We start from the raw sequence: 22,625 nt of genomic DNA on the forward strand, positions 1-22,625 counted from the left end.
TTCCACAGTTTTAGAATGACACTCTTAGCAATAATCATTCCATAAATGATGGTGCTTTGTATGGACACATTATGATCCATCAGAGAACTAGAGTACCCAAATATAGCAATTTCTGGGTCGGGTGTAATGGTAAAACCATATATATCGGAAAACCATTTAAATATTTCACACCAGAAATCATAAAGTTTTGGACACGTCCAAAAAAGGTGGGTCAGGGAGCCTTCAGCAGACTTACACCGGTCACATGTAGGGGAGATGGTAGGAAAAATTCTGTGTAATTTAGATTTTGAGTAGTGCAGTCTATGCATTACTTTAAATTGAATTAACTGATGCCTGGAATCAATAGAACAAGAACGAATTCTACTTAGACTTTCCTCCCATGTATCAGTCTCAATCTGTATACCCAGTTCCTCCTCCAAAGCATTCTTCAAATGAGCTGTAGAGTAACTCAGTTCTTGAAAAAACACATCTACAAAATCTGAAATCAAATGTTTGGAATCAGGTGACCCCAATAGTAGCCTGTAAACCTTTCTTTCATCTGGCAGTGATTCAAAATTGGGGATTGCGTGACTTGCATAATTTCTAATCTGTAAATGTCGAAAGAAGTGTGTTGCGGGGAGAGAAAATTTCTCTTTTAGTTGAGAAAATTAGGCAAAATGTTTATTATTTTAAGTCCTCCAGGGTGACTATACCTTTTTGCCTTCAGATATTAAATGTCGTGTCAGAGATTGCTTAATTTCCTTTCAGCTGGATATACAGTAGCAGTCAAAATTATTAGCCCTCCTGTGGCTTTTTATTTATTTTTATTTTCATTTATTTTCCCAAATGATGTTTAACAGAGCAAGGAAATTTTCACAGTATTACCTATAATATTTTTTCTTCTGGAGAAGGTCTTATTTGTTTTATTTCAGCTAGAATAAAAGCGGCTTTTAATTTTTTTAAACCATTCTAAGCTCAATATTTCATTAGCCTCCTTAATCAATATATTTGTTTTTAATTGTGTACAGAACAAACCATCGTTAAACAATGACTTGCCCAATGATCCTAACTTGCCTAATTAACCTAGTTAAGCCTTTAAATGACACTTTAAGCTAAATTCTAGTATCTTGAAAGATATGTAGTCAAATATTATTGACTGTCATCATGGCAAAGATAAAATAAATCAGTTATTAGAAATGAGTTATTAAAACTATTATGTTTAAAAATGTGTTGAATAAATCTTCTCTCTGTTAAACAGAAATTGGGGGAAAATATATACAGGGGGTCTAATAATTCCAGAAATTAATAAGTTAAATTAAGTATGGAGTTACTTTATTACATGCATGACAGATGTAGGTTGATCTAAACAGTAGACTTCATGGTCCGTTAGGGGCCGTTCCCTTAACGTTCACTACGTTCTGCCTGGTTTCAAATGAGCAGAGCTCTAAATCCCTGCTGAGCCGTTTCACTTCCTACTTTTGGTCCGAGTTCACCATTTTTGCTTTCACGAAAGGCCATTTTGGAGCGTTTCAGAACAACAGATTTGAAGAAAGACTATAGAGAGGATGAAGCCTGTGAAAGAGGCTTGTGTTTTAACATTTGTCCTGTGGGTAGTTGATAAATAACAGGTTTTTCTTTCAACATAGATGTTCAGGGGGAACAGAAAAATAAGCCAGGATCTTTTCCCACCAGGATTTGATTGAGTTGTGAAAAGTGTCTCTAATTTGATTGATGAGGGGAGAGGTTGAGAAATAAGAGGGCTTTGTGATATCACAACAGTTTTAGGTCAGAGATGCAGCAAGTTGGTTTTTTTTCACCCTTTACCTTTCAGGCTTTTATTTGTTTTAATCTTGTGTCTCGTTTGTATTATTTTGCAGTATTTTATTTATTTATTTGTTTGTTTGTTTGTCTGTTTGTTTATTTTATTTTGTTTGTTTGTCTGTTTGTTTATTTTATTTAGTTTGTTTGTTTGTCTGTTTGTTTATTTTATTTGTTTGTTTGTCTGTTTGTTTATTTTATTTTGTTTATTTATTTGTCTGTTTGTTTATTTAATTTATTTATTTATTATTGTTTATTTTTATTTTTTATATATTTATTTTGTTATTTTATTAATTTCTTCATTTATTGTCTTTATTTATATATTTATTTTTTATTTATTTGTTTATTTGTTTGTTTATTTGATTTTATTAATTTATATATTTATTTGTTTTTATTTATTTATTTTATTTATTGATTTATTATTGTTTATTATTTTTTTACTTTTTTATTTTATTCATTTATTTATTATTTATGTATTTGTTTGTATGTTTATTTATTTATTCATTTATTCAGTATTTCTTTCTTTCTTCAGTATTTCTTTCTTTCTTTCTTCAGTATTTGTTTATTTTATTTATTTATTCAGTTTTTATTTCTTTTTTTCTTGCATTCTTTCCTTCATCTTTTTCTGATAACAATAATTATTTGCTTGTTTTCAGTGTCTTCTTTTATCCTCTTGCTTTTTTCTTTAACATTTTCCTTTCTTTCTTCCTTTTGTCGTTTCTTTTATTCTCTTTTTTGAAATTTCCAGTTTGTTTATTTTTTTATACAGTTTTTTCCCTTTCAGTTTTTTTTATTTGTTGTTTTTTATTTTTAATTAATTAATTTAATTGATACTTTTCCCCCTTTTTTGTTTATTTTTTTTCTTTTCATTGATTTTGTTTACTTTTATTAATTTTATTTTTTTTTTCAGATTGAAAATTGCCTTTACATACATATGTTTAAGTATTATTGGCATACTAAGCATATAAACTGAAATATATAACATATACATTGAATAATATGTATCAATTCAACTACCCCCACCCCCCTCCCCTGTGATCTCTTTAAAATGGGGTCTCCAGTGCAGAAATGTTAACAAACTGTCGCCTCACATCAAGAAGGTTGCTGGTTCGAGTCCCTGCTGGGTCAGTTGTCATTTCTGTGTGGAGTTTGCATGTTCTCCCTGTGTTGGGTTTCCTCCGTGTGCTCCGGTTTCCCCCCACATTCTTACCACCTGCACCATAGGTGAATTGAATAAATTAAATTGGCCGTAGTGTATGTATATGTGAGTGAGTGTGTTTATAAATGTGAGAATGTTTCCTGGGAAATTCCCAGTACTGGGTTGCGGCTGAAAGGGCATCAGCTGTGTAAAACATAGGCTGGATTAGTTGGCGGTTCATTCTGCTGTGGCGACCCCTGAAATAGAGACTAAGCTGAAGGTAAATGAATGAATCATGATCATTGCTTTGTACAATATACATGGAGATCTTGTCAGTAGCTTTAGTACAGATCTTAAATGTACACCTTTATAACAAGCTCACTCGAACTGTGGACGTTTCCAGCATTATAATGTCCTAAAGTTGTATCTATTTGCCATATATTTTGCCATATAAATTTGACATCCTCTTTTCTCTATCCTTGTCTACATTTAGCATTGTATGTGCATGTGTGCATCTTCATCTTGTCCACACTTAAGTCAGCAGCACTCGATCAGGCTCTTCTCTGCCAGGCTCCAGGAGATCAGTATAAAGACTAATGGAAATCTGCACGGCTGCGTTGCCCTCTCTCATAGAGTGCTTAGGACCCCCCCTGTTGAGTATCTGGCAACACAGGACAAAGTCTGTGCCAGCTTTTACCCCCCGAGCGACTCCCCGCACCCCACTCTCATATCCATCTTTCCCAGTCCCTCTTTCCCAACACTACGCTTCTTTTACTCAACCGCCTGGAGAGGTAAACGCATCGAGTCGCATTGCAAAATAGCCAATTGTTGATTTAAGTCACACAGTTTTGAGTATATCTATAACACAGAACCATTCTCTGAGAATTGTGTGTGTTCCAAAACTTTTAACGAAACCCAAACCATCATAAACTGTTTGGGCAATGGTTGTATTTTGAGAGCCACTCTTGATTTCCCAACCCACATTCACTGTTATTCTGTAAACATCGCAGATGCAGAATTCACCATATGGAGTTTGTAACTACTGACTAATTCTCTCCGAGCCTCTCGCTGTCCAATAAGGAGCTGCTCACTGTTGTTTTGTAGCATTTTAAACCACAGGAGCCTGGTTTTGCCAGATTACAAACAGACTTCAGTATGTGCCTTGTGTTTCTTTTAGTAACAAATGTCCCCACAAGTATAGCAATACCAGTAAATTTTTGCTCTCCACACTGCATTTGCCTTTTTTCTAGTCCAATTATTTAAACATTTTTAAATCAAGAAGCATTTTCTAGACAAGCAAAAATATAGTCTTGCTTTAAGAAATAATATGCCCAGATTCAGTGAGTTTTTTTCTTAAAACAAGCCAAATAATCTGCCAATGGGATTAGCAAAATAATCTTGTTTTTCGTTTTGATATGAGATTAATTTATCTTATTGTGATTTTATGGATCATCAAAAAAAAAAACAAAAGATATTTGAGTTTAACTTCAATTAACCTCACTGTTATGCCTGGTTACACCAGTTATTAAGATCCATTATGTTATTTGGCTTTCTCTGATCTTTCAGTAGTGTACAAAAAGTACTAAATCATAAAACATGCTTTACGAATTCGCTACTTCATGCATTGGGTAATGTAAATAAAAAAAGAGATTTTTTTTGGTTACACTTTACAATAAGGTTGTATTATTTAATGTTAGTTAATGTATTTAAAACTGCAGTATGTAAGTTTGGCACCTAGTGGTTGAACTGGGTATTGTACGCCTCGTTTAAAACCCACGCAAGCGCAGGCGATAGAAGGAATGTTCTCCATATTAAAAGGAGTTTGTGTTCTAACCAACACCTCAAATTTATATTTTAGAAACGGTTTCTATTTCTTGCAGCTGAACAACAGAAAACTGACAATGATCACCTCAGGTACACCTTATGTGCTTTATTCAGTGTTAAATGCTAATAATGTGAGACTCGAATAGCATTTCACATGACATTTATTGCCATACTACTGAAAGCAGCAGCAGGTTGAAAATAAACCATTTGAAATTGAACTTTACAACGTCGACTGACTATCAGTGGTTCAGCATGTACATTTAATAATGTTAAAGAGGTTTAATCTGTGTTAATTTGATTATAAACCTTACCATTTCGGTGGAGTGCAGTGAGTGCAATATTCTGTGCTTCTCAATGGCTTTATTTAATTTTCTTTCGTGTTTCATCTGGTGCAAACAGCCAAATTGCTTATCACTGCGTATCTCCTAATGTTGCATGCTGTTAGGACACACAGTTACACCTAATGTTTACGCTTAATGTTAAAGATTAAATTAACAACAACAACAACAACAAAATAAATTAATAAATAAATAAAAATAAAATAAAAATAGTCTTTCAGGATCAATTCTCCAAAAACTCCCATAGAGAATTCCAGATATGCCAGAAATCATCAGATGTCTGACACAAGACATCAGTCAGTTTTTCTAAGGTTAAGAAAATGGCAGTCGGATTTATCCACATATTGACCGAAGGAATGTTAAGAGAGGATCAACAGAAGAAAACATATACAACAGAAGAAAACATATACAACAGAAGAAAACATATATTCTTGCTATAAACGTTCAAAGGTGTAACACAGATTGTAGTCTATGACTAAGGAGTAGAGCAGTTTTACAATTCAGAAGATAAATAGCTGGAGATGGGGCAAATGGTCTACCAGTAATCAGAACTAGTTTGTGGATTTCTTTTCAGTACATTGAAAAAAGTGTTGCATTCAAAACTGTTGCAAACAATTTATTTGTGTTGAATTTAAACAAACAAATTAAATTTAATAATGTTCAACTTAATTTGTTTGTTTAAATTCAGCCCAAATAAATTGTTTACAACCACTTAACGTAAAAAATTGAGTAAATCCAAGGAACATCTTTGAATAATTTTTTTCAGTGTATGTCTTAATCATGTCACAGTCCCAGAATACGTGCATCACAATATCAACATCAGATTTGCACTTAAAACAATGTTGAGAAACATTAGGAAATATCTTATTGAGAATTCTTTTAATAACATTTAATCTTTATATTCGCTTTTTGAATCAAAGCAGCTTGGGAAACATGTTTAATACTGATTAAATGTGTCAAAATTGAGTCACTTTATGTTTATGTATGTCCGTGCGTGGATTTTATCTGTTATTGTGTGTATACTGTATGTGTGTGTGTTTGTGTGTGTGTGTTGTATTGACCCTCAGTTGGACTTCATCACAATATTGCAATAAGAGCTATTTTAGTCTTTGTTTGTGCACTAAACATAGAAACGCACTACCAATAATTCAGCTGTCAGTCATCACTTAACAAATAAAGCTCATGACGCATTAGCAAGAAGCTATTTAAATCCTTCTTGAATAAACATATTGCTTTTTTTCTTTCTCCACAATGCAAGTTCAGTTACTGCCGTCTCGCTTCGGCCAAAACTAACTAATGAGCAAACAGCTATTCATTTTGAAATTGAGTAAACAATATTAAATGTCTTGCATCACCGTGATTACAAACGTTACTATTGTGTGTGTTGCTAAAGGGCCAAGTTTATTTAAACTCTCTTAAATGAAGCAGAATTGAAAACAGTTGAAAGATTAATTAAAGATTTAAAGCATTGATCTGTTTGTTTGGGACACCACAACATGTTGTTTGCAGACATGCTGCATTAAGCTCACTTTGAGTGTGTAGAAATGTGCACACTTTGAAGCTATAGTTAAGCCTAGTCTAGCATATAGTATTAAAATGCGTGCAATAACATGAGCAGTTAGAGCTGTGATGAAAAAAAAAAAAATTGGTCAAGAAATCGATTCTGAAATTTTCAATGTGAATTGCTATTCTCTCTTGAATGGATTCTGAGCTTCATTTCTAACAGCAGATGGCGCTGTGTGCTTCACAAACAGCTGTTCTCTACTTGCTTACAAATACCACTAAGCGAATTGTAAGAATGTTCATAGTGTCCTGTGTTTACGTTAATCTCAGGACATAAAAGCTAAGTGGTGGGATTTATCTGAATGCGCAAATGTACAGTTAATAACTAGCCTAAAGCACCATACGCTTTTTAAAAACTAGCCTAGAGCGGATAAAAGCTAGCTTAGAAAAAAAGTCTAGAATGTCTTACTGTTTAAACTAGCCTGGGGTGTCATCTGCTGTTAAAAATGATCCTAGAGCGGTTGAAAACTAGTCTAGAATGTTGCTTTCTGTTAAAAACTAGCCTAGAGCGGTTAAAAACTAGCTTAGAACATGGCTTACTGTTAAAGCTAGCCTAGAGCGCCGTCTGCTGTTAAGAACTATCCTAGAGCGGTTTAAAACCAGCCTACAACACTGCTTACTGTTAAAACTAGCCTACAGCGGCATCTGCTGTTAAAAACTAGCCTACAGCGGTTAAAAAAAACTAGCCGTCTAACTAGAGCACCATCTGCTGTTTAAAAAATGAGCCTAGAGTGCCATCTGCGGTTTAAAAACTAGTCTAGAGCACCATCTGCTGTTAAAATGAGCCTAGAGCTCCATCTGTGGTGAACAACTAGCCTAGATTGCCATCTGCTGTTTAAAAAATTAACCTAGAGCATCATCTGCTGTTAAAAAACTAACCTAGAGCGTTGTCTGCTGTTTAAAAACTAGCCTAGAGTGACATCTGCTGTTAAACCACCATAGAGCGCCATCTGCTGTTAAAAACTAGCCTAGAGCGCCATCTGCTGTTAAAAGCTAGCCTAGAGCGCCGTCTGCTGTTAAAAACTAATCTAGAGTGACATCTGCTGTTAAACCACCATAGAGCGCCATCTGCTGATTAAAAACTAGCCTAAAGTGCCATCTGCTGTTTAAATCTAGAGCTCCATCTGAGGTTAAAACAAACCTAGAGCCTATTGCCTAAAGCGCAATCTGCTGTTAAAACTAGCCTAGAGTGCCAACTGCTGTTAACAACTAACCTAGAGGGCCATCTGCTGTTTAAATCTAGAGCTCTATCTGCTGTTAAAACAAGCCTAGAGCACCATCGGCTGTCTAAAACCTAGCCTAGAGGATCATCAGCTCTTTAAAAAATTACCCTAGAGCACCATTTGCTGTTTAAAAAGAAGCCTTGAGTGACATCTGCTGTTAAACCACCATAGAGCGCCATCTGCTGTCTGTAACCTAGCCTAGAGGATCATCTGCTCTTTAAAAAAATGAGCCCAGAGCGTCATATGCTGTTAAAAACTAGTCCATAGAGCCATCTGCTGTTTAAAAAGTAGCCTAGAGCGCCATATGCTGTTTAAACCTAGAGCTCCATCTGCTGTTAAAAACTAGCCTAGAGCGCCGTCTGTTGTTAAACCACCATAGAGCGCCATATGCTGTCAAAAAAACTACCCTAGAATGCCATCTGCTGTTCAAATCTAAAGCGCATGTGCAGTTAAAACTAGCCTAGAGCGCCATCTGCTGTTAAAACTAGCTTAGAGTGCCATCTGCTGTTAACACCCAGCCTAGAGCGCCATCTGGTGTTAAAAATAGCCTAGAGTGCCATCTGCTGTTAACACCTAGCCTAGAGCGCCATCTGCTGTTAAAACTAGCCTAGAGTGCCATCTGCTGTTAAAACAAGCCTAGAGCGCCATCTGCTGTTTAAAAATGAGCCTAGAGTGCCATCTGCTGGCAAAAGTAGCCTAGACTGCCACCTGCTGTTAAAAACTTGCCTAGATCGCCATCTGCTGTTTAAATCTAGAACTCCATCTGCTGGTGAAAACTAGCTTAGAGTGCCATCTGCTGTTACAAACAAATTTCGTCACACATGTATACAGAGATGTATAATAACGAAGTAGAACTACTTCTACTGTACTGGAGTATTGTTTTTTTTTTTCTCCTACTTCCACTTTTACTTCAGTACATATATTCAATGAGTTTAATACTTTTACTCCAATAGATTTTGTATGTGCTGCATCGTTACTCGTTACTAGGGGTGTCAAAATGATTGATATTGGTTCAGTAATAGATCATAACTGGTTATTACGTACTGACGTCATTTATCTCCTGTCGCAGTAGAATACTATGGCGAAAGAGGCGAGGGCGAGTAAATAACGCTCTTACTACAATGAAGAAGCCACAGCACATGAGCCACTATTTTACTACTACGGAGAAATGCGATAAGACTCCATCTCTGTCTCTCTTACTTTGGACATTTCACCCGCTGGTGTGTTTGTGAGGTAACTTTTCCTCTCCTCTTGGCTGTTAAAGCGATACTTGTGGATCCAGACATGAGCGTGCCTGAGGTTTGAGTTTTCTCCACTGTGTCTATTATGGATTACCTGTGATAGCCGTGTAATATGCGCAAATAGACTGTAACCGCGGCTGTTCTTCCTGCCATCGGTGAACAGCGCTTTCATTTCTAAAACCAAACACAGCCCTTTCTGTTGAGCAGGTGAAGACAAAAAACAATCATAGGGGGTGTAAGACCTCGCCAGTCAGCGCTCAAAAAGCAAGCGGGATAATATTTACATTAGTTTATTTGCTATAAATGCTCATGCTGTCTTCTGTGCATGTATTGGAGTTTTGTTTGATACATTCTGAAAGAGTGTTTTCTTTGAGCAGGTTAAATTAAAGGTACAGTTCATATATCTTACTAATGTATTAACAAACAAAATTGTATTACAAATAATATATAAATATTAATATATTTATAGATTTTAATAAAAAAAATCTTGTGTTGTGAAGAAAAAATCTAATTATGTATGGAAAGCATCGTAAATGCACCAAGATATCGAATTGAACCGAATCGATGGCATGGTAATCGTAACCGAACCACGAGACCAGTGTGAATTCACACCCCTACTCGTTACAGTTATAGACCTTTTTCTTGGCTGCTGCATGGAGGGCGCCATAGTGACCAGCGTCTTTCGGTAGAATGTTTACAACTTCTATTTACAGCGTTTGCAACCGGCAATTTGCGATCCGAAAATGGGTTTCAATAACGTTTTGAGTGGATACATTTAGTGGCTAATTCGTACGAATTCGTACGATCTAATTCATACAGTTTAGTATGATTTGCTCATCCGCCAATGACGGTTGGGTTTAGGGGTGGGGTTAGGTGCCACGCCTCCTTTTTAAAATCGTACAATTTCGTACGACTGAACTCGTACGAATTTGTACGAATTAGCCACTAAACTGTCAAAACGTAAAATACTTACGTTTTCTCGTGAGATCAGGCTGGGATTTCAGAGTGTTTTTGTGACTCACAACTTTGAAAAGTGTGTGTTAAAGCCGTTATAATCAGTCAGATCTGTGGTTCAAGCGCGAGAAAAAAATTGTATTGTAAGCCATGTTTCTTTTCGTTCTGCTTAATCACGTCCCCCAAAATAAGATATTTAAAATAAACAAAACAATACGATGTCTTTTGACTGCTTTCTTTAATACCTACATTACACAATACTTGGACTTTTACTTTCAGTACTTGAGTAGTACATTTTAGAATAAACCACTTGCAATACTTAAGTAGAAAAAATGTTGAATACTTTAGTACTTCCACTTAAGTGTGGTGCTTAAAGAGCACTTCAACTTCTACTCAAGTCACTTTTTTGATAGAGCACTTGTACTTTTACTAATGTCTGGGTCTCTAGTACTTTATATATTTCTGCATATATATACATCGGCAGTACAGATTTATTTAAAAGTGCCCCAAGTTTTCTGGTGTACAGCTTGTCAATAAAAATTCTCAGCATCTATAGGAGAATCAGAATCAGAACGAGCTTTATTGCCAGGTATATAACAGGATAACAGAGACAGGACAAAAAACAGATAATAAATATATTAAAAAAAAATAGAAGTAAGTAGTGAATGCAAATATACAAATTGACAAGTGTATGTACGTGTTTATTACTATATACAACGTTATATGTGCAGCTGTTACGTGCAAATTGGCATGTAAAGTGTGTTGTTAAATAAGTGTATATGTGTATAAAAGTGTATAGCAAGTAGTGATGTTGGTTTCGCAATTATTATCATCAAGTGTTCATGAGATGGATTGCCTGAGGGAAGAAACTGTTTCTGTGTCGGGCTGTTCTGGTGCGCAGTGCTCTGTAGCGTCGACCAGAAGGTAAAAGTTCAAAGAGGCAGTGTGCTGGGTGTGAGGGGTCCAGAGTGATTTTGGCAGCCCTTCTGCTCGCTCTGGATAAGTACAGAAGTTCTTGGGGAGTAGGAAGGGTTGTACCAGTGATTTGTTCTTCTTCTTCTTCTTCTTCTTATTATTATTATTTAAATAAAATAATACCAGGCCATGTTAAACGTGCTCAACTGTATGCATATCTTGTGTGTATTACATTTCAATATATACTTTTTAAATACAGTATATATGGATGAATTGAAAGTAACGCTTCTACCTCTTTTCCTTCACAGTTTAAGAGGTTCCTCTGCGACTCTCCTTTGGAGGTAAGTCTTTTATATTTCAAATGTCTAATTAGATTCACCTCTCTTTCTAAAGCCGATCCAGAGAATTTCCCTTGAAATTGCACAGGGACGATATAGTCTCAAAGCAGATGATTTAATCACATTCATCAGCAGCTCCACACTGTTTATAATCACACATCTCTTCTGCCGTCTATACTGAAATCCTAATTCTGTTGAAGAACTTCCTTCAGCAATCATTAAAGTTAGTTGGAATTAGCTTTGCACTGAAACACTGAAACAAATAGCATTTTTGAATTTTGAAAGGAAATATGACTCGTATTCTTGACAGGCTTTTTATTTCCCACACAGTTATATAAAAGCTCAGGTGGTGTTCATTTTGTGCAGTAATGTAGAGCTGCAGTGAAACAAACAACATGTGGAAACGGCTCTCATGGCTAGCGAATTGTTGGGTTGTTTGTTTATCAGGAATCAATGGAAAAAGTTCAATGTGTTGTACAGACCAACCACATTTCGGTGCCACACACACACACACACACACACACACACGCACGCACACACAAATGCACACATGGTGGAAACACAAGAGCTGACTGTGATGTGAAATTGTCCCTAATAGATGATCATCCTCATTTCATGTTCAAATGGCATCTCAGCAAACCTCTTCTGGATTTTTTCATAAGGAGATGTTTACCAAACCACATTTGCTCTTTAATGTTTATTGACGTTAAATTGTGGTGTTTCTGAGCTCAAACATCTTATTCACTTGGCTTTTCCATTACCAAAAAAATCACAAATGCAGAGTTCAGGTGCAAAAACCTCTAAATGCCTCAGTTATGTTCAGTTATTTCACTGTACAGGCGATGGAAATACCCTATTCATCAGCATAGAAGTGGAACTACTGGACCTGCATGCAAGAATCTGAGAAAAAGGCACATTTTAGAAGAAACTCTTTGATGGCATTTAGAGGTTTTTTATATGAACTCTTCAAATATTCGCTTGATTAAAAGCACCGGTGTGGTACAAAAATACTGCATATATGCCAAACATTCATTCATTCATTCATTTTCCTTCAGCTTAATCCCTTTATTCATCAGGGGTCGTGACAGCGGAATGAACCGCATACCTTTTACACAGCTTATGCTCTTTTTGCTGCAACCCAGTACAGGGAAACATCCTTACACACTCATTCACACACATACACTACGGCCAATTCAGTTTATTCAATTAACCTATAGCACATCTGATTGGACTGTAGGGGAAAGCGGAGCATGCGGAGGAAACCCACGCCAAAAACATGCAAACTCCACACAGAGATGCCAACTGAATCAGCTGGGACTCAAACCAGCGACCATCTTGCTGTGAAGTGACTGAGCCACTGTGTCACCCATGCCAAATATTACAAATATTAAGGCCCAATCCCAATTCTACCCCTTAGCCCTTACTCGTGAAGGGGTAAGGGTGTGCCAATTCTCTTTAGCTTGAAGGCGTAGGGCTAAGGGGAAGGGCTAGATAGCCCTACAAACAGAGATTTTTCAGGACCACACTCGAAACTTAGAGGTAAGAAAATTTCCTAGAATGCACGAATTTTTACAACAAACGAGCACATGTTTTAATATATTCATAACCGCGTTTCTGTTTTACCATCATGCTTTAAAAAAAGCTAAAATAAAATATGTAATGCATAATAATAACTCCTGTACAGCAGTCCCACAATATTCTGACACTCGATGACACTCGAATACCCTGTCAGAAAAGTCTAGCGGCTGAGAATGAGCTTTTTACAGTGTCTGCTATAATGTTAATGTTGTTTTTATGTGTTTACATAGATGAATATGGCCACTGTGTAAATGCACAGTATAGTTATGATCTTATTGTGACATTAGATCGTCATGATAACATGATATAAGCCTTCAGTGATTTCCTGAAGATAAAAACCAAAAAATAAAGCAACTGGAATAACTACAGCAGTCGCCATCGTCTGATCTCATATGAAGCAAGAGATCGCGATGACATATGATGATGTGTGCAGGTGTTGTAGTGCTGTCCCATTTTTTAGGGGTACATTTTGAAGCCCTTCCCCTTCACACTCGGTTTCAAGGGCCAATAGCCGCGTTTCCACTATCGCGCCTAAAGCGAGCGAGCCAGGGCGAGCCAAGGCCAGTCGCGTTTCCACTATCACTTCCGGGGCGTAATCGGGCCAAAGCGGGGCTTCCTTGGAGCCAGCGTCCGGCCTTTTTCGGCCCGCCGAATACCTTGGGCCAAGGAGGGCCAACTGGGGCTTTGGGGCGGGGTTACGTACAAAGGCAGAGTTTTCCTGTCAGGTAAAGAGGAGACAAGATGCTTTCTTCCCTTACACTTGTTTTGCTATCGCGCTTGATCAACTCACTAAGAAGAAGAAAATGGATAGCAGACAGTACTGGTCAGTACTCGTCGCTCGGCTGCTCTTTTGCGCCTTGCAGCCAAAATCTGTGTTCGAAGTACTCGAATGTCCTTATCCAGGGATCGCTGTCTGGCCTTACACCAACAGACCACAAACAGTAAAAAAAGCAATCGCTTCGGTGTTCTCCATCTTCCAGCTCTCGTAGTGATGCCAGGTTGTGTTTGTGGTTATAATTTGAGTTTTTTGTTCCCGCTGAAGTGGGCGGGTTGTGTGACGGGTTGTGTGACGTTTGATTCGGGGGACGTTCTGGGGGCGGTGTTTGCGTGACGCGCTGCGAGCAACTAGCCCGACAGTGGAAACGCGACATGATTTCGGCCTCATTTCTCAACCTCCCGGGCTATTGGCCCGGCCTGGCCCAATTAAAGCCCTGGCTCGCACTGGCCCGATAGTGGAAATGCGGCTATTGAGAAGGGGTAGGGGTAGGGGTATAAAAATAGAATTAGGATTGGGCCTAAATATCGACTCACAAAAAGCAGCATGATGCAAAGTTTATTTGCATAAATAATCATCATAATATTACATTTTATTTAAAACACACTTACAGGAAAAAGGCATGATGTGATAAAACAAAAGGACAAGTTAAAATCAGATAACAACCAAGATTCAAACACAAAAGAAAAAGCTATTTAAACATGATAACCCTTGTTAAAAAGGTATGTTTTTAAGCCCCCTTAGTAGCTTGTTTGTATACCCCTCAAATGTTCTGGGAGAGAACCACCCGGCACATGAACTTTTTATTTATTTACTTATTTGATATGGACATCACAATTACACTGGACAACCAAATGCATTTGTTTAAGGGTTTTAGCAGACTTGCTAATTCTCAACACCTGTCCGCAGGAGGCTTGACAAAATTGACAAAATAAAAATATAATAAATACATATTGTAAAAAAATAAATGAGTGAATATAGAAGAGAACCCAGTCCAGGAGACTCGAAACAAGCAGAATTTCTTTATTGAGACGTGTTGGTTAATCTGCAGTCAAACAGCGTCTTCGAGAAGTCCATGTGTCTGCAGAGCCTATTGGAGGTCTGCAGTCTGCGAGTTTTATCACAAGTCTGAATTAAGACAAAGATGTCCTGTCTATATTGTCTTAGGAGGAGGGGAGATGGCTAAACAAAGCATGCAAATACAGTATTGGATTCAGCATGATAACAGCATATAGGTGTTAGAAACCGGCCCAGCTACTGACCACACAAGTTAATCAACAAAAGGGTTTCTGTAGCATGTAAGCATCTCTCAAAGACAAAGGCAGAGTCGTTAGCATTTGCATTACTCTGGCTTAGCCTGTAGTCAGAAAGACAAAGGTAATGTCCCTCATGGCTGGGCTGTTAATAAAATTATGTAGTAAAAAACCAAAGAATATAACTTTTCAGTTATATGTAGATTATTGTTCATTTAAAAGTAGATTATATAAATTTATATTCCCACAGTATACACAACATTATAATTCTTTACATAAAATTACTGAAGGCAAAAGCAAAGGGGACATGATCCAACAAACTAACAGTGGACTATTTGTGCAAGCACTGCTGTTTTGTTTTTAACCACTTATTTTAAGAACACTACTAAAAATATTTAGATTACTTTCTAATTTTAGGCTAACAGGCAAGTCATTCCACAGTTTGGCTCCTTTTACAAAGAAAACAGATTGACCAAATGAGGTCTCAAGGGGGTCACACACCAGAAGCGCATAGCGCCACGCAGCGCCATGCATTTCAGAAGTCTAAACATAGGTTTCTATCAGGGTACACACACCAGCGCCGCAAGTCGGCGGCTGTCTGCGGCACCACGACTCGGGACACTGTTCATATTTCTGGCGTGCCACAGAACGCCATCTCAATAGTTTCGTTTAAAATAGCATGCGAATGTGCACGTCTGGTGTGCGATACTTTCAACTGTCATGTGTGCTCCGTGTCGCGGTGCTGAGCGGCACATCCGGTGTGTGACGGTCTTCACACTTTGGCACTAGACAGTTATCATTAGCAGTTGCTCGTGTAGTAGTAGTATTGCATTCTTGGAAATAATGTGGGAATATCAAGTGGCATTTGGATATATTATATCATTTTAATATTATTTATTACAATTTTTTACTCTGATTTTGAGTTGACATTTTTAATTTCAGTAATGTTTTGTGTAGGGATGCGTCTAATTTATACTGTTTTTATACTATTACTACTATACTACTTTATACTATTAATTATTGTTATTTTACTGAATCTTTACTCCAATCTTTTGGCTTGGGTTTTTATTAGTCATAATTTTAGTGATGTGGGGTGTGGTTCTATGTAGATTTCTAGGCGATCATCGCCGTTTTCTCAGAAGATGACAAGCTGCCAAAGCATTACTGAAATTCTGATACAAGTTTTATTTATGGAGAAAATTAAAAGCACTGCAGTGTTTGGGTGTTCTGTGTTTGTCTGAGATAATTAGTCTACCGAAATGTGTATATTCCATACAAACTGAAGCTGATCGCTCAGTTCTTGTCACGTGACTCGCAGTGCACTCGCAGAATTCTGAAAGATGTTTTCAATCGGGTGTGCCTGGAAGGCTCGAGCACATCGCGCCGCTTATGTGTGTTGCTCCCAATATGGTAGCGCAAGCCATGTGCATCCATTGGAAATAACAAACTTGTGCTTCTAAGAGATGTGATATGTGAACGGCCCCTAAAGCTGCCGTCATTTGTCATCTCCAGCAGTTGATATTCTTGCACAGACATGCTGGGTTCATCTGATTTGTTGACAAATGGGTTGCAGATCTATTCCTTGGCAGTTCATGGGTCCTTAAACGGGCCTTTCCCCTTAAACAACAACACTTTCTAAAGATGTCTGTTTCTTACTCATTTTGCTGCTTGTGGGGTAAATTTGGGCGCTCGAGTGACCTAGATATAGCAGCGAGAATACAGTCTTTTTTCAAAATAAAAGACTTTTCAAAATAAAAGATTGTTCATACTCGGATAATTAATAATACTGAAATAATTAGTGATTTCTTGTGCGGCCTGGTACCAATTAATCCACGGACCATTACTGGTCCGCCACCCTGGGGTTGGGGACCACTGCTGTAGACAATTGAAAAAATACTGCTTAAGTTGGCTAATATGATTAAAAAAAAATAAAACTGCTTTTATTCTAGTCGAAAAACAAACAAGACTTTCTCTAGAAGGAAAATATATTATAGGAAATACTGTGAGATATTCCTTGCTCTGTTAAACATTTATTTGGGAAATATAAAAAACTAAATTCACAGAAAGGGTTAATCATTTTGACTTCAACTGTATTTCAATGAACATAAAGCTTTTCTTTTTTCAGTATCTGCAGATTGTATTTTACACATTTACACATTCATTTATTTGGGCAAAGTGTTGATGTGTATCTGAAACAATTATATGTTAGGTTGCAGGTGGCTTATAAGGCTCCTTATTAAACTTTTCCACATTTGTAAGGCAGAGGATATGGAGGGAAACACATGTGCACTCTGCTTCCCCTTCGTGCTAATGAAGATTGTTACCATTTATAGGAAACATGCTTTTATCACCTCATCAAGGCTGCTAGCCAGACGCTCAAGCATCAGTGCTCCAGCAAATATATATATATAATATTTTATTTTATTTTATTTTTTTACGTTCTTTTACAAACATCCATTAATATTTTTAGCTGTTTTAGCTATCAGTTATGTTTAAAATGGGTGAGTGTTTTTTTATTGCACTCACAGAGGCTGCATTTATTTGACTAAAATACAGTAAATTTGGTAATATAATAACAATTTAATATAACTGTTTTCTTTAAACGTTTTGTGAAAAGTTATTTATTTTTGTGATGTCAAAGCTAAATTTTCAGCATCATTGCTCCAGTCTTCAGTTTCATTCATTCTGATATACTAATTTGCTGCTCAAGAAACATTATTATAATGATCAAATTTGAAAAAGAATTGAAGGAATAAAATATTACAAAAATAATTATTTTCTACATAAATATAAAAAACACTGCCTCCATGCCACCTCGGGGGGCTTTTTCAGTTTATTTACGACTACAAATAAGTATTATTTATTAGATGCGTATTTATATTTGTTTTATTAAAAACAAGTTCAGATTTGTCCACCTGTCAGGTTTTGGACCATATGGGGCACAGCATGTGTATTTGGATATAACTCAGTTTTTCGACCGCACTTCACTATTATTGTTCATTTATTTATTTGCTAGAACTGAATTTAGAAACAGTTGTGAACCAAATCTTTGCGCTTAACAAACTAATTTAATTATATAGGCTAATGGATGTCTTCAGTGGAGTGAGAACAACAGCGTTCCCTTATCCACGAAAGAGAGGAAGTAAAGGAGTAAAAGTAAAGACAGAGTAAAGAGGCAGAATGGAGGAGGCTCGTTCTTCCTCGCGCTGCAGATGCTCTGTTTAACTGTTTTCTCGCTAGTGGAGCGTTCAGTTTTTCCACGTACAAGGTCCGCCATGTAAATAGCAAATGCACCATGGTGCGACACAACTAACTCTTAAAAGGAATGAGATGAGACTCCGATTGGTTTAATGCACGTTATGCTCAAAACAGACCCATAACTCATTAAGAGAATAAGCACAACCCTGTTAGACCATACACCGTGGCGCAGAGCGTATTTTCTGTCCTTAAAGTAGCAGAAGTGTTTTCGGACATGCCCTTAATGCTTTTGTGCCATGCACTTTAGACTTTGCGCCTAGATCGTTAAAATAGAGCCCTCTGTTTTGCATTTATTGGAAATATAAATATTTAGTATCATGGAGCATCTTTACTGTCTTTCCCAATCAAATGTTTATTTTATTTAATTTAATTTTGGTCACACTTTATTTTGATGGTCAGTTTGTTGAATTAAGTTACATTGCATCTACATGCCAACTAATTTTCATTACATTTACATTTAGTCGTTTAGCAGACGCTTTTATCCAAAGCGACTTACAAATGAGGACAAGGAAGCAATTTACACAACTATAAGAGCAGCAGTGAACAAGCGCTATAGAAAAGTTTCAGGTGTGTAAAGTCTAAGAAGCAAAGCATTAGTAAAAGTTTTTATTTATTTATTTTTTTTTTTTGTGAGAGAGAGAGAGAGTACAGTTAGTGGTATAGCCAGAGAGGCAGTTAAGATTAGGAAGGAAAGTGGAGACTAAACAGTTGAGTTTTTAGTCGTTTCTTGAAGACAGCAAGTGACTCTGCTGTTCTGATGTAGTTAGGGAGTTCATTCCACCAACTGGGCAGATTGAATGCGAGAGTTCGGGAAAGTGATTTCTTCCCTCTTAGGGATGGAGCCACAAGGCGACGTTCATTCACAGAACGCAAGTTTCTGGAGGGCACATATATCTGCAGAAGTGAGAGCAGATATTAGATCATTAGATTATAAGTAGACTGTTAGGGTTAGGGATAGTGTAAGTTGACATGTACTTACAAAGTTTCTTATAGTCAGTTAAATGTCTGTTGAAGGAGCAGTATCAGCAGATATTAGGCAGACAGCCTACTAATACACAAATGGACATCAAAATAAAGTGTTACCTATTTTTTTAATTATAATTTTAGTGAAGTTTTGGGTAGTGAAATCTTACAGAATGGCATTGAAGTTATTTATTGGAGTCTCATGTACAGTATGATGTGTTTTTCCCTATTATTATTATTATTATTATTAATATTATTAATATTATGGGAACCTTCTTCTGTGTTAAGCACATTGAGATGCCCTTTAAAGATGTTATAGAAAATAAAGTTTATTATTATTTTTAGAATTAATACAGTTGAAGTCAGAATTATTAGCCCTCCTGAATACCCCCCCACCCCAATTTCTGTTTAACAGAAAGCATATTTTTTAACACATTTCTAAACATAATAGTTTTAATAACTCATTTCTAATAACTGATTTATTTTATCTTTGCCATGATGACAGTAAATAATGTTTGACTACATATTTTTCAAGAGACAATTATTCAGCTTACAGAGACATTTAAAGGCTTAACTAGGTTAATTAGGCTAGTTAGGGTAATTAGGCAAGTCATTGTATAACAGTGGTTTGTTCTGTAGACTATCGAAAAAAATATAGCTTAAGGGGGCTAATAATATTGACAATAAAATAGATTTAAAAAATAAAAAAACACTTTTATTCACACCGAAATAAAACAAATAAGACTTTTTCCAGAAGAAAAAATATTATAGGAAATACTGTGAAAAATCCTTGCTTTGTTAAACATTATGTATGAAATATTTAAAAAAGAAAAGGAAATTTACAGGAGGTTGAATAATTTTGACTTGCATCATCTCTGTTCAGATATGTTGAAACTGATGAAGCATTATGTGTATGCGCAGATAAAGAGACCTGCATGCAGAAATCTTAAAGGAGTAACTGGCATCGACCTCCGAACCGTTTGCGCATGTAGCGTATCCGCTCGCCAAAGATGCATGAACAATAACACTATTTGAACTTCGCCTCCAAAGTCAAAAGCAAACCAACATAATTGTAGATTTGCCATTAGCGTGAATTCGGCTCATTCACCTGGTTGTATTTATCTAGGCGTGTTTGTGTGTGTTTGTAAACGTGTGTCTGTGTCACATGGCTTGTTTTGCGTCACCGACTTGCCCTTCTCCTCATGCACGCCTGTGTTGCATTTGTACGTCTGTTTCTGTTTGCCGTTTTAAATGTCTTTTTATTGACCTGCAATGTCTGTCCTGAGGGGAAATGCTCGTTAACAGTGGTGTTGTGTAATTAGTCGTCAGGGTTTTATAGACCTCAAACCCTGCCTTAGCCTCATACCCTTGTTTTTTTTTTCCACATGCATGCACAACATTTATGCTATTGCTTTCCCTTAGTTTTTACCCTCCAGTGTGAAGGAATGGCTAGTTTTAATGTCTGTGGACAGGATATTTTAGTAAACGATAACTTAAATTAAGCCTAAACCTACTGGTTAAAAAAAAAGTTACAAATAAAAACTAAACTGGAATGAAACTAACATGTTACTGAAATAAAAAGAATAATTAGCATAAATAAATAATTATTTTCAGAATTCATAAGCACTTATTCTGGGGTGGAAAATATGGCCTGCTGCCAAACACGTCAGTCATCTGCATTCATATATAGAGAAACATCGGTTACACTTTACAATAAGGTTTCATTAGTTAATGTATTTATTAACATGAACTACAGTTCATCCTGAAAGTATTGATAGCGCTTCAGTTTTTTCCACATTTTTTTATGTTACAGCCTTATTCCAAAATGTATTAATTTCATTTATTTCCTCAAAATTCTACACACAATAACCCATAATAACCAATAACCTGTCTTTGGGAATTTTTGCCCATTCCTCTTTGCAGTGATGGTGTACAGCCATTTTCAGATCTCTCCAGAGATGTTCAGTAGTATTTAGTTCTGGGCTCTGGCTGGACCACTTAAAGCCACTCCATTGATATTTTGGTGGTGTGCTTTGGGTCATTGAATTGTCGCCCCAGTCTGAGGTCAAGAGCACTCTGAAGCAGGTTTTCATTCAGGATGTCTCTGTACATTGCTGCATTCATCTTTTCCTCTATCCTGACTAGTCTTCCAGTTCCTGCTGCTGAAAAAAATCCCCACAGCATGATGCTGCCACCACCATGCTTCACTGTAGGGATGGTATTAGCCTGGTGATGAGCGGTGCCTGGTTTTCTCCAAATGTAACACCTGGCATTCACTCCAAAGAGTTAAATTTTAGTCTCATCAGACCAGAGAATTTAGTTTCTTATGGTCTGAGAGTCCATCAGATGCCTTTTGGCAAATTCCAGGCGGGGAGTGTCTTCCGTCTGGCCACTCTACCATACAGGCCTGATTGGTGGCTTGCTGCACAGATGGTTGTCCTTCCTGTATGGTTCTCAACTCTCCACAGAAGAACGCTGGAGCTCAGACAGAGTGACCATCGGGTTATTGATCACCTCCCTGACTAAGGCCCTTCTCCCCCGATCACTCAGCTAAGAAGGCCGGTCAGCTCTAGGAAGAGTCCTGGTGGTTTCAAACATCTTCCACTTATGGATGATGGAGGCCACTGTGCTGTTAGAACTTTTAGATCAGCAGAAATGTTTCTGTAAGCTTCCCCAGCCTTGTGCCTCAAGACAATACTGTCTCGGAGGTCTACAGACAGTTCCGTTGTCTTCATGCTTGGTTTGTGCTTTGACATGCATTGTCAACCCTGGGACCTTATATAGACAGGTGTATGCCTTTTCAGATCATGTCCAATCAACTGAATTTACCACAGGTGAAGTCCAATTAAGCTGCTGAAACATCTCAAGAATGATCAGTGGAAACAGAATGTACCTGAGCTCAATTTAGAGCTTCACGGCAAAGGCTGTGAATACTGATGAAGATGTGATTTATTTTATTTATTTATTTATTATTATTATTTTTTTAATAAATTAGCAACAATTTAAAAAAAATCTTGTTTCACATTGTCATTATGGGTTATTGTGTGTAAAATTTTGAGGAAATAAATCAATTTAATCCATTTTGGAAAAAAAGTGGAAAAAGTGAAGCGGTATCAATACTTTTCGAATGCCCTGTAATAATGAACAATAATCGTACAGCATTTATTAATAATAATTCATTATTTACTAATGTATTGTAAACATCCAAATTCATGCATGTTAACATTAGTTAATGCAACGCGAGTAAACGAACTAACAAACACAGCTGTATTTTCATTAACTAACATCAACAAATACTGTAATGAATTAATACAACCTTATTGTAAAGTGATGGCAAAAGTGGAGAAAGAATGAATATTGTGTCTGACTCCCATGAGCTTAGAGGACTGCATTCAAACATCTCTGCAATGACTCAAATCACTTATCAATAAAGTCATCTGGAATAGCAAAGAAAGGGTTCTTGCAGG

General features: G+C 36.8%; 1 protein-coding gene across 1 annotated transcript in view; it reads left to right on the forward strand.

Moving 5' to 3' along the window:
- LOC130240010 (arginyl-tRNA--protein transferase 1) overlaps window positions 1–22,625 on the forward strand; it is a 125,991-nt gene that overhangs the window by 77,930 nt on the left and 25,436 nt on the right. Inside the window, exon 9 of the mRNA XM_056471426.1 lies at window positions 11,302–11,334. Coding sequence (XP_056327401.1) covers window positions 11,302–11,334 — 33 coding nt within the window. The remainder of the gene's footprint in view (window positions 1–11,301; window positions 11,335–22,625) is intronic.

The sequence above is a fragment of the Danio aesculapii genome, chromosome 13, assembly GCF_903798145.1.
Source record: "Danio aesculapii chromosome 13, fDanAes4.1, whole genome shotgun sequence".
Taxonomy (NCBI): Eukaryota; Metazoa; Chordata; class Actinopteri; order Cypriniformes; family Danionidae; genus Danio; species Danio aesculapii.